Below are 14343 nucleotides of genomic sequence, written 5' to 3'. Positions count from 1 at the left end.
TTGTACATCATAATGCAATTTATAAGTTAGTTTATAAATGAGAAGCTATACATCTCTAGGCCTTAATATAGGAATTCTAGACAAAGAATGGCTGCCAATCGGAACAGAACATGCGATGCTACTAAGCAGTAACAAGTGTATAGAAGCATCGGCCTGTCACATATTTTTATTGACCATGACACCACTACGCAGATTCAAGTTGTCACATATGTTGTCATTGATCGTGACACCTTTAGGCCAAATCAAGCATTTATGATTCTTGTTTGCAAGATGAAGAGACTAAATGGTTTAAGACACTTGATATCCAATAGCTTCAATCAAATTTAAAGAATGCAAGTGATTCACCGTGCCTTGGCCAAAACCCGGTCCAAAAGCAAAATCAGTACACATTCCCTTTTTAGTGTTGATTTCATCAATGAGGTATGTAAAATTCCGGTACAGAAATGAAGAAATGTATTAAATTAGTGAAGTCTGGTATAATATTTGAGGCATTCAAACTCCAATACTGTATCAAAACTTAGTTTTATGCTTTCCTTTAGCTGTTAGCTTCTGACACCAGAGTTCAAAGGTTAATAAACATTCAACCAATTAACCGGATCAATACATATGATGACCAGCTAAGTCGCTACATCGGAACAATATTTTAACAGCGTTTATGCTGGTAGCTCTAGACGAGTGAGGACAACTTACTGACTAAATACTAGTGAAGTCGGTTGGGTCAACTTTAAATCGTGTGCTTCTCATACTCGTAATATATTATAAAACCATCAAGGCTTCTTATGTCATCATATTCTGACAAACAACTGCCGGAGTTCAATATCTTCGTTTTTCAAAGATTAGAAAACATGCCTAGACTTGAAGATGTATACGTTACCATTATTGCAGCTGTGGGACCTTTTTAGTTATGACCTCACTTACCAATCGCGTACCTATCGCTTACCTATTGCTTACCTATCGCTTACCCATCGCTTACCCATCGCTTACCTATTGCTTACCCATCACTTACCCATCGCTTACCCATCGCTTACCTATCGCTTACCCATCGCTTACCCATCGCTTACCTATCGCTTACCTATCGCTTACCCATCACTTACCTATCGCTTACCTATCGCTTACCTATCGCTTACCTATCGCTTACCAATCGCTTACCCATCGCTTACCCATCGCTTACCCATCGCTTACCTATCGCTTACCTATCGCTTACCTATCGCTTACCTATCGCTTACCTATCGCTTATCTATCACTTACCAATGCGTACTTCAAACACCAACTAGAGGCAAGTCATCACTTTCAAAATGTGAAAGAATTATGAAGAAAGCCTTGTTTTGAGTATCGACATGATAAACAGATGTCAGAGAGTTAATTATACTTTGATCGACTCTGAAAGATTAAGTGAAACTTGTCAAACAACTAGTACTTGATATTTATAAACACCATGATGAGACGTCGCTAGTAATCTCAGTAAGTTGCCTCTGTTGGCATTCAGCTACTAATTCTACACAGAACAATGCCAGTCTCGCTTATTCATTTAAATCTTATTAAAATAACCTTGACATTGAACACTGTTGCCATGACTGCAGTTTTCATTTAAATTTATTAATTATTCCTAAGTCTGTATAAACTCTCCTTAACTTTTAGGATCTAGCTTTTATATGTGCGTAGTAAGTTATAGAAATAAATATAGAAGAAAGACTTTATATATATATTTGTATTTTGATATTTTATAGCAAGCTGTACTGTATTATATTATATTGGGTTATAATATATTATATTTTTATATATATTATATTACAAAATTGTTTGTAAAATTTGTTTGACACCTCATAATATTATATTATAATATGATACAATATTATAATAGATATATTACATATATCCTAATGTAATATATAATAGTTAATATATAATATATATTAACTATTATATTATTATATAATATATATTATATAATACTATAATATTATATATAATATACTATTACGTTCTATTATGTAGTGTTATGTGATAATATATTAGTTTTATAATATAATTATTAATTAATTAAGACTATAATAACACATGTAAAACGCATTTATCATTATATTGCTTATTCAAATAATATTAATGATATGCGAATAATAATGATAAAAACAATATAATTCTAGCTCGAACAGTAATACTAAGATTTAAATGTAGTGAGAATTACAGGGTAAGTACGCGAGTGTAAGTGTGTAAGTGCAAGTGTAAGTGAACTACCACTTTTAACTCTAACCTTTGGTGGCATTGCCTAGTAGTGAACATACACATTCTATGAGATAAAAATTGTCAGGTATACGAAAGGTACTCGGTACATCAAAGTATCACTTTAATAACAAAAACGCTTTTATACGTAATTTGTTTAGGTCATTAGCAATTGTGCAATTCAGTTTAAATCAACAAACACGAATAGCTATGTGACTAAGCGTAGGCGAACTTAGCTGACAATGCTCTATATATATCTAATATTTGTGTACATAGAGTACAATAGATGGAAGGGTGTATAGAGAAGAAGAAACGTGAGCGGTCAACGTATCCCCAGCAATCGCAGTGGGGGTGTTAATTTGAATGCATGATACCATAACTTTGTTGGGCCTTCAAATTATGCAAATAGAAAAGAGATGTCAAACAAAGTACATTAGCTTTTGTAAAACTCTTCGTGTGGTCATAAAATATTGATATAAGGTGATGCCAAGACAAACGATACTTATGTGTGGCTGTTTGTAGCGTAGCAACTGTAGATGACCTCTTATATGTGTATTTATTAGATAGTATTTATATACTAACATGAAATGCTTGTTTACAAATTAAACCTATAGTAACGATAGACTAGGGCTCGCATATTTTTTTTAGAAACTCAAGCTAGATATATAAATCAAACGTACTGATTAGAATATGGTCTATGCAATTGTATAAAATCTTTAATGGGTCTGAGATTAAGACAAATTAAGAACTATTTTTATTGTTGAGCTCGTTACATCATTGCTTATTGGTAGTCTGCAATGGTCACTAATGCAGCAATTTAGTAAGAACAGTGATGTAATAAGAAAAAATATAACAAAGTATAAATAAATGCAATATAAAAAATTTAAACAATCATGTGATATAAATAACAGTACGATAAAAAGTCACAAAATAATAAGAATAGGTATGCATTATCTCTTTTGTCAAACGCTTAAAGGAACTAGCAATACAATTGTTGAGTACATATTTTGGCGAATACAAGATACAATCATCATGTCATCGATATCTGGTACTTGAAAATTGAAACCTATCAGTGATGTCTGAAAGAGTTTAACCATTCAGTGTTTTAAATCCAACAATGGTAGTAAAATAAATTAATATATCTGGCAGTTGGAGAACATCCACTGTTCTGAACTGAACCGTAGATGGTACAAAACAAGATTGTATAATGTACTTCAAATAACCAAATAATAGGAATATATATAGCTAAATGGCTAATAGGATTAAAAAGATTCAAAGTGCAAAAAAACAAGAAATATTCTCATGAGTTATGCAAATGATGTTTACATTTGAAAGAGGCATTTTACTTTACGTAACTACCTATCTAAATAGCCTATTAAGTGAAAAGCCATGATAATCAGTCATAATTACAACATTAAATTTTAATTACTTTTATATGAGTATAAACATTATTGCCAATACGCTTACTATAATTGTATTAAGAGATGCAGTATATTAAGGCAGTGTAAAATGTCATTAGTTGGAATTGTCATTCCTTTTAAAAAATCAACGCAAGCTGGCATCCCTGCTTTGTTGGTAACCAGTGTTTATAGAAACTAATTGATTGGCTTGTTGATGCCAATAGAAAGATTTGAACTAGTAAACTGTTTACATAACTACCCACCTACTATGTTTATTGCAGTCAGGTTACTATATCGCATCTTTATTGCAATCACGTTACTATATCTTTTTTTACTGTCAGTTTACTATATCATCTCATTTATACTGTCAGTTTACTATATCATCTCTTTTATACTGTCAGTTTACTATATCATCTCTTTTATACTGTCAGTTTACTATATCATCTCATTTATACTGTCAGTTTACTATATCATCTCATTTATACTATCAGTTTACTATATCATCTCTTTTATACTGTCAGTTTACTATATCATCTCTTTATCGCGGTTAAAGGTTGAAGTGAAACCATGTTTCAAAATAAAATTACAATATACAAATTTGACTACTAAAAGCAGGTATAAATTTTAGCTTGAGATTTTGAGTACAAACTGGATATTATTTGTGACAATTCTAATTTTGGCCAAATATTCTTCGTGGATGTTAAAGTGTTTTTATAAGGGTAGAGTTGCGGGAAAGAAGTTATAAGAAGTATGACAATTTTGTTGTCTCACGCACTTCCACACATTGAAACACTTGTTTCTTAAATATAAAGATCAGTGTTTTGAGGCGTAGCTAGTAAATTGCTAGTCACAAAGCCAAACACTGTACAACTCGTGAACAAGGTTTTCATTATTTATGATGACCGCTTGAATAGATTAAATGGAATATTTTATTCTATTATTTATATCTGTTCAAACCTGAGTGAATTATTATGGTTTTATATTACTTCAAATTGAACTTATACAAGGTTGTAATAGATTCATCAGAAAGTATCGGGTGCTTTTCTATCATTTGTGATTGTTTTTGATGTTTGAGGTGTTCTGGATGCCAGGATGTTTATAGATTAAAATCTAAAAAACTTGATCGCAATGAAAACAATTTTAAATGATATTAGTCATATTTTGCCCTTAAAACATCCTGACAGATCACTTCAAACATTGAAAACTATCACAAATGATAAAAAAATATCGATACTTTCTGATAAAGCCAATTTAATTTCTTTAAGCCAATATTTTGTTTTTGTGTGAAAAGACACGATGTAAAGTCAGATGCAGCTTTATATTTCTATTACCTGTGTGTGACTAAAAAATTAAAAATCAGCGAAAGTCATTTTATTTACACTCTAATTAGTTTGTTGGTGAGTAACAAACCACATCAAAAACTCATTTTTACTCGCTATGAATAGGATCAAGACTCTTGCTTACATCACAAATTGCTAAGTTTTGAGCATACATGCACTTCATAACACTACAGATTGAATATCAAATATGGTTTAAAAAAGGAACTGGGCTGGGTTTTATTGAGGCAAACAGCTGTTTCTCATGGGGGATTAGTAGAAGCGTGATTGATAGCAAAAGATTACCATAACTTTAAGCTGGAGTGTGTAAGATAATAAAAAATCCTTGTTATATAATATGTATTTAATAAACCATAAAGAATTTTAAATCAATGATTTTATAAGCAGTTGGATGACTCAGTGATTACTAAGGAGTTGTTTTTTCAATCTTACTTTTTAAATTATTTGGTCTTGAAAATCGTAAACTTCAATATCGAAATAAAGTCCTGCAGCATTATAGACATGGGATACGCTTGTGTAAATTTTAGTGCTACGTATTTGCGGATATATTTATTATTTATATCTTTCCTGGCACCAGATCAAATGAAAAGTAGGTAAGCTACAAGTACAAATTTGGTTAGAATTAAAACTGTTTATTTACCCAATAGAAACTCGAATGTAAATAAAATCAGAAATAACTGCATGATATAATAGCTGCAGAACAATAGTTTGATTATCTTCAAAATTAGTATTACTGAAATGCAATTTTTTTAACTTTAAGCAATTTTTAAAATTTATATCTTTGTCATTTTCAAATAAATAAGAACGACAGTGTCTTTGTTAAGCGGCTCAATTTCAGAGGTCCAGACAGAATCAATTTTCAGGGCAGGCATGTCTGTTGTCTTTTCTTATACGGATTGCAGTTTTGAATTATGGGCTACATGTTCTTCAGTTTATGTCCGTGAGAGAACATTTTAGCTATTGTGGTACTGCTTGATACGAACTGCATTATGGGCCGAATTGCTGGCGACTAAACTGGCAACACCAGCTCTAAGCTGGCGGTGAATCTGGTCATCTTGTTGGAATGAAGTAAAATCCCCAACAATGAGTCTGACCAGACTTCCCAAAGAGTGTGCTGTGGCTACACTCAAAGGCGGGGGTAAATTAAATTATTCTTAGACTAGCCGCTGCAGCGGACCAAAGATGCCCGTATGTCTGGACCTGTTCCTAACCGGCTGGATTACATCTCTGTACTGCCAAGAGAGCGACTCTTGTAAAACCAAAGCCGGTGTTACTTAATATATTTTGCATGCAGTTTTATGGATCAGTTTTTATGGTACTGCCTAGTTGCATCTGCTCCATCTGGCATTGCTGAGTCACACCAGTTTCATGTGATTATGTAATAAAAGTATTTATTATTTTATAGGTTTATCTTTTTTCTTAATCTGATTTTCGTCTAACTTACACATTTAATAGTTTAGTTGTGGCCACAAGTATACACAGAGTGGCGCCCCTATTTCCATCATTCACCACAAATAGATTCCTAGAGCCCTTTAAAATCCTGTTTTGTTTAACTGTAGAAACATTTGAATAAGTTTTTAAAAGTCAACCTGTTGGTTTCTCACAGTGACACATTCACAAATACTGTTAGCAAGAGATGTTTTCTGAAATAAATCAGGATTAGTGGAAACATATAGGAACTCGGACAAGCAGGTCTGTTTATATGCCCTCAAATGACCAGGAAAAAACTGTCATTGTTTTTTTAACTGTCGCCAATCACGAGCCTTTTAGTCAGTTACAAAAAAACTGATGCTTAAGAATGATCTAAAATTTAATGTTTTTAGATAAAAAACTCTGCTTAACGACATTGTGTTAACTGATTTTTTACATGGCTTAACAGGACCAGTATCAAGTATTTCATAAAATGCTAATAACATTGTCTCCTTGCGTATAAATAGTTTTTTTATTGTTCACGGCTCAGGATCTTTGAAGACGATGCACGGATTTAGTTTTACCGTTTCCTGCAATTCACTATGTGATGAAATGACTACTAACCTTGATATGTCAGTTCAAGTGAATTTGTTTCGAATCGGTTTCGGTCAGATGGCATAGTTTTTTCCATCATTATAGTTACATTTTTTGCCTGCCGTTTCTTTTTTCATTGCATTTATATGAATGTTAATACAACTTCATATGGTTCATAAGATTTAGTGGGCTGGAGGAGTCTAATAAGGTGTAAGTGTATGCAATTTTTTGAGAAGTAAAAATTGCATTGCACAGGATTTGAACTTCAACATTCAGCTCAGCAGCCATGTACACTACTATCCATGCCACTCCACTACCTCCATGCATGTCTGAATAACTGTTCACATACTTATTACACATGACTATCTCTCACGGCTCACCAGACTATATATAATACAGACAGAAATATAAAAAATTGTTATAGAGAGAGAAATGATGACTAGTCAGTTATGTTTAGCAACATACACATGTATTACACAAGTCATTCGTGCTAGTAGCCGCTCAGATATAGAATTATCCACTCACAAAGTGAGCGAATATCTAATTGATTTTTTCTCTTTGGTAGTCTTTGCCTTGACTTAAGTATAAATAAGCTATATTCGTGAGTCTATAATCGCGAGTCTATATAATCATGAGTCTATAATCATGAGTCTATAATCGCGAGTCTATAATCGCGAGGAAGCATTCATGAAGTCTCTGTGAGATGATCGATTGGGTTCGTCACTAAGTGAGTGCATTAAAGAATGATCAGTCAAAGCACACGTAACGTTGTGAATACTGGTTTGATTGGCGCATTATGTACGTACGTACGTACGTACGTATGTATAACTATTTATTGGCATTTGTTATCATCAATAATATGAAGTTTTTGTTGTGTGCCAAAGAGAAATGAGAAAACAGAAATCAAGAATTATTGAGTGAGTTGAACAAAAGTGTTTTAAAAGTTGGAAATCTAATAATATTGCAGATGAGTCAGAATAGTGAATTGAAAGTTGTAGTAATAGAAAGCTCATAAACTGAAACATATGATGGTGGACGTAGTATGTTAGTGTCATGGAATAGAAAACGATGTTTGTCATATGTCTGGAAGGATAAATACAAATATTCTGGGCATAGTTTACGCAGGATTTGAAACCTGTAACACAAATGCAGATATGAGCAAGTTTGGAATAAGGCAATATGTTCAAAGATTTGAAGATGTTGGTGAAAGTGGGATGAGCTGGAATACATGATTGGTAGTAGGTACACAAATTTTAGTATAGATTTGAGATAAGGCAATATTCTCCTTGCAATTTAGGTATTGAAATTTTTCAGCCTCATATTCTGAAAAAGTCATGCCAATCACCGAAAGAAAGAGCCCGCCAAATATTAAAATAAAATACATCAGTTTTTGGTCTCATCCACTACAATTTGTAAACTTACTGCTTGCATAAAAACTTTGAGCAGAAAAGTGCCATTTTTATTGCAACAAACAAAAACCATTCAGTGGACAAAATTAATCATAAAAATGTCCTCAACATAAAACCAGTGCAAATCCGGGTTATGTCGAGTAAACAAAACTGTATAGTTGTGCCTAGGCCTGTTCGATAGAACGCTCTAGTAATAATACATAACAGAAGTGCGGTGCATTAGGTAAGCTGGTGCCTTATTAACCGCACGACAAACTAATTAGAGGTAAAGCATTACCTCGGTCTCACCTTCATCTTTTATACTTTTTACTCCTTGAAGTAATAAAATATAGTGATGAAGAACAGATCGCTTGAATAGCCTTGAATACATAAGCTACAGGTGCCCGAGCTCCCTTGCTAATTAGCACTGCTCTAAATACACCCTTGTATAATAGTGTTACAGAGTACATATTTTTTGCAACCATTTAGCTTGTCGCAATACGTAACTCGTAACTCGTAACTTGTTCATCCCTAGCTGAGTGTAAGAGCAAGTTACTGTATTCTCAGCTCATTGAATGCTTACAAATATATGTATAGTTTATTGAAAACTTGACTCAAATATGAGGTGATCTGAATATTGACAATATTAAGGAGCTTTTCACTAAATACGTTTCTTGGTCAATGTAGGTAGGAACTTTAGGTAGTGATCTAAGGCTATTAATTTAGTTAGAAACTGAGAGGTATCCTTTTAGCCCTAGAAACCTAAGACTATTATTTTAGGTAGGAACTTGAAGCTATCAATTTGCATAGGAACCTAAGGCTACTATTTTAGGTAGGAGCCTAAGGCTATTATTTAAGGTAGGAACCTAACGCTATCATTTTAGGTAAGAACCTAAGGCTATCATTTTAGGTGGGAGCGTAAGGCTATCACTCTAGTTAGGAACCTAATGCTATTATTTTAGGTAAGAATCTAAGGCTATAATTTTAGACAAGAACCTAAGACTATTATTAGATGATGAAAGTATAAGCGAAATTCATGAACTGTTTATGGAAAAAATTTTTAGAAAAAGTTAACTAGCTGTTTGGTGTACGGTATGGGTCATAAATATATTACAAACAACTGTATGCTATATGTTCATTTACAAATAATGAAATAAAAATTAAGACTTGTCTACTCCTTTAATATACCACCGCTGAATAAATAGTAGACAACTCCTTATGTTATATTTAATAAATAGTTCATCGACACACCAACTATTCTTACAGACTGCCGCAGAGCAGTATTGCATGAAACTTTGGCCTAATGCTTGTGTATGCAGGGACGAGTTTAGTCCTTGCCCTTGGTGAGCTCTAAGCGTATTTTGGGAATAAAAGCCATTTTTGCAGGAAACCCATGTTATGCCTATAAATATTTGTTGATGGTAATTAATTTGCTATGATGATTATGTGATGCTAACCATCAATACAAACAAATGGTGCAATATTTAAATGATGACATGCAAATGTAAGTTTAAGGTTTGTGAACACTTTTTTCTTATTAATTTTTTTACTTTGAATATATGTGCACAAAAAGCGATACTAAATTTCAAAACATGGTGTAAAAAATTAGCTTTAAAAAGTCAAAGTATTTTATTTTTACACTGCAAGGCGCTTCTGTTTTTTGTAATTGTCAAACTTCTACTTTTTCTGGATATTATTCAGAAATTTGCTTTCTTTTAATGGATATTTGTCATGCTTGTTCAGTTAAAGTCATAAACAGTCATAATAGTCAACTAGTACTTCTATTGATGATCCTACTGACAAAAGGGAAGACAATCCCTCTTCTCACATGTGTTTCCTTCTAACTAAATAATACAAATGAGCGTTCAAATACGAAACTACGTACTGATAGATACTGAAGCATCTGTGAAAGTGCAATCATACGTTTGTTTGTTATATAAGTCTATCACTACAAGCATGATAGACTTGCTCATATATTAAAATACTTATGCATGTCAAAGAAAACTTAGAGAAAGTTGAAAATCATTGATATCTAATATTCGTTATTGATCTCGTATCCGTCAGCTGAACCTTTGATCTAATCTGATATTGGGACTGTAACGACTCCCATATGCAGTGATTAAGTTTAAAATATTATCTTTTATAGATTTGCAAATAAAAATTGAGACAATTTAGCAAAAACAGAAAAAGATACTTGGTGAAGTGACTTCAATGACTAAAAGAGTTTGCAAAAAATTATATTTGTTTTTGTTACATCCGCATAAGCCTTTTGTTGTTTTTTTGCCTAACAAGTCGATATACACGGTGGGTACCATATACTTATATACACGGTGGGTACCATATACTAATATACACGGTGGGTACCATATACTTATATACACGGTGGGTACCATATACTTATATACACGGTGGGTACCATATACTTATATACACGGTGGGTACCATATACTTATATACACGGTGGGTACCATATACTTATATACACGGTGGGTACCATATACTTATATACACGGTGGGTACCATATACTTATATACACGGTGGGTACCATATACTTATATACACGGTGGGTACCATATACTTATATACACGGTGGGTACCATATACTTATATACACGGTGGGTACCATATACTTATATACACGGTGGGTACCATATACTTATATACACGGTGGGTACCATATACTTATATACACGGTGGGTACCATATACTTATATACACGGTGGGTACCATATACTTATATACACGGTGGGTACCATATACTTATATACACGGTGGGTACCATATACTTATATACACGGTGGGTACCATATACTTATATACACGGGGGGTACCATATACTTATATACACGGTGGGTACCATATACTTATATACACGGTGGGTACCATATACTTATATACACGGTGGGTACTATATACTTATATACACGGTGGGTACTATATACTTATATACACGGTGGGTACCATATACTTATATACACGGTGGGTACCATATACTTATATACACGGTGGGTACCATATACTTATATACACGGTGGGTACCATATACTTATATACACGGTGGGTACCATATACTTATATACACGGTGGGTACTATATACTTATATACACGGTGGGTACCATATACTTATATACACGGTGGGTACCATATACTTATATACACGGTGGGTACCATATACTAATATACACGGTGGGTACCATATACTTATATACACGGTGGGTACCATATACTTATATACACGGTGGGTACCATATACTTATATACACGGTGGGTACTATATACTTATATACACGGTGGGTACCATATACTTATATACACGGTGGGTACCATATACTTATATACACGGTGGGTACCATATACTAATATACACGGTGGGTACCATATACTTATATACACGGTGGGTACCATATACTTATATACACGGTGGGTACCATATACTTATATACACGGTGAGTACCATATACTGATATACACGGTGGGTACCATATACTTATATACACGGTGGGTACCATATACTTATATACACGGTGGGTACCATATACTTATATACACGGTGGGTACCATATACTTATATACACGGTGGGTACCATATACTTATATACACGGTGGGTACCATATACTTATATACATGATAAGCACTATATACTGATCTACATAGTGGGCACTATATACTAATATACGCGGTAGGTACCATATACTTATATACACGGTGGGTACCATATACTTATATACATGATAAGCACTATATACTGATCTACATAGTGGACACTATATACTAATATACATAGTGGGCACTATATACTGATATACACGGTGGGTACCATATACTTATATACACGGTGGGTACCATATACTGATATACACGGTGGGTACCATATACTTATATACATGGTGGGTACCATATACTTATATACATGGTGGGTACCATATACTTATATACATGGTAGGTACCATATACTTATATACACGGTGGGTACCATATACTTATATACATGATAAGCACTATATACTGATCTACATAGTGGGCACTATATACTAATATACATGGTGGGCACTATATACTGATATACATGGTAGGCACTATATACTAATATACATGGTGGGCACTATATACTGATATACATGGTAGGCACTATATACTAATATACATGGTGGGCACTATATACTAATATACATGGTAGGCACTATATACTGATATACATGGTAGGCACTATATACTAATATACATGGTGGGCACTATATACTGATATACATGGTAGGCACTATATACTAATATACATGGTGGGCACTATATACTAATATACATGGTGGGTACTATATACTTATATACATGATAAGCACTATATACTGATCTACATAGTGGGCACTATATACTAATATACATGGTGGGCACTATATACTGACATACATGGTGGGCACTATATACTAATATACATGGTGGGCACTATATGCTGATATACATGGTGGGCACTATATACTGACATACATGGTAGGCACTATATGCTGATATACATGGTGGGCACTATATACTAATATACATGGTGGGCACTATATGCTGATATACATAGTGGGCAACGTATATTACAAATATTGAAAGGTAATATCATGTTTATGTAATTTATTCCTGTTGACATGAGACACACTATTGATATAAATAACACACAAGTTATCTTCCATTCCTTATTTCTACCCCTTTTAATAGCATTCATTTAACCAGTTAGAATACACAGCTTTCTTGGCTTAAAAACTTGCTTTCTATTACTTTTGATGTGTTTTTCATTAAACTCAAAACAATTTGTAAACATCAGATGTTTACAGCAAAACAAAATACTTATGTCTTTATCTTTCCTAAATGGCAGTCACTTCAAACAACATTAAATATATAATATATTATAAAATATATATTATAAAATACATTATTTTATAATATATAATATATTATACAATATATTGTATTATATATATCATTTTATAATATATATATAATATATTATAAAATATATTATATTGTGTTATATGATATATTATGTATATTATAAAATATATTATATAATATATTATAAAAAACTACTATATAAATTATATATCATACAAGATAATATAATATATTTTATTACATATAGTATATAATATATTATGGCTTTTTCTCATATTAATGATCAATAAGGCCTTGATTGCAGGCGCCAGACTAACTGCATTGCATTATGCGATACCAAATGCTAAGTTGTTAATTGGTTGGTGAATGTAATATTTTACTATAACTCAAAATAGTTATGGTTGTAATGCTTGGGCGTGTCATGCTTAGGTGTGTCTAGTGGTTACGCAGCCAATTCATCAAAATTATGTAATAATATTTGCAAGCATTAAGTAAATCCCTATGTTATTGAAGTTCAACAAAGCACCAGTTAATAAACATGAGCCAGCAATATTCTCATTCAGAGCTTGGAAGGTGGTTAACAATTATATTAGCTTGCTAGACGTTTATATTTGCTAGATGATAGATGGTGTCTGGTTAATAATGGGTTTAAAATGTATTTACATTCATCTGCCAGCTGCACCAACCTCATTCTAATTGCAGAGAGCATCTATGCGGAAACATGTGAGCAGTTTGTGGAGCCACCTCATCGTTCCAACTGCAAAAAAAAATTTGTGGAACTTCCTGAGTGCTACTTTACTCTTCAGGACCAAAATTGCGGTACTTTTATAAGCTATGATAACTTTTTGCTAAATTGTAGGATGAATGCATAATTTTTCATGTTATAAGAGAGCAAAGACTAAACCATGGGTAAAATTACGATGTAATTTCCTTCTGCTTAAAGGTGAACTTGCACAAAATAGGGTAACGGTGCATCTTAAGTCGGCACAACGCGCATACAACGCGTGCACAACGGACATGCAAGGCACTTGCAACGCACAAACATTGTGGATACAACGCCGACACAAGTAATTAAACAACACATGCGCCACAACGTGACACTGTTAACACATTAATAGT

General features: G+C 33.1%; 1 protein-coding gene across 2 annotated transcripts in view; it reads left to right on the top strand.

Moving 5' to 3' along the window:
• The window catches only part of LOC137404413 (uncharacterized), a 37928-nt gene that overhangs the window by 11611 nt on the left and 11974 nt on the right, over nucleotides 1-14343 (top strand). For both annotated transcript variants that reach the window (XM_068090612.1, XM_068090613.1), the window contains one exon: nucleotides 13927-14043. In XM_068090612.1, the coding sequence (XP_067946713.1) occupies nucleotides 13927-14043 (117 nt within the window). The remainder of the gene's footprint in view (nucleotides 1-13926; nucleotides 14044-14343) is intronic.

Source organism: Watersipora subatra, chromosome 9 (genome assembly GCF_963576615.1).
Source record: "Watersipora subatra chromosome 9, tzWatSuba1.1, whole genome shotgun sequence".
Lineage (NCBI taxonomy): Eukaryota > Metazoa > Bryozoa > Gymnolaemata > Cheilostomatida > Watersiporidae > Watersipora > Watersipora subatra.
The sequence above is the reverse complement of the archived record's forward strand: the minus strand, read 5'-3'. Positions and strand labels throughout refer to the sequence as shown.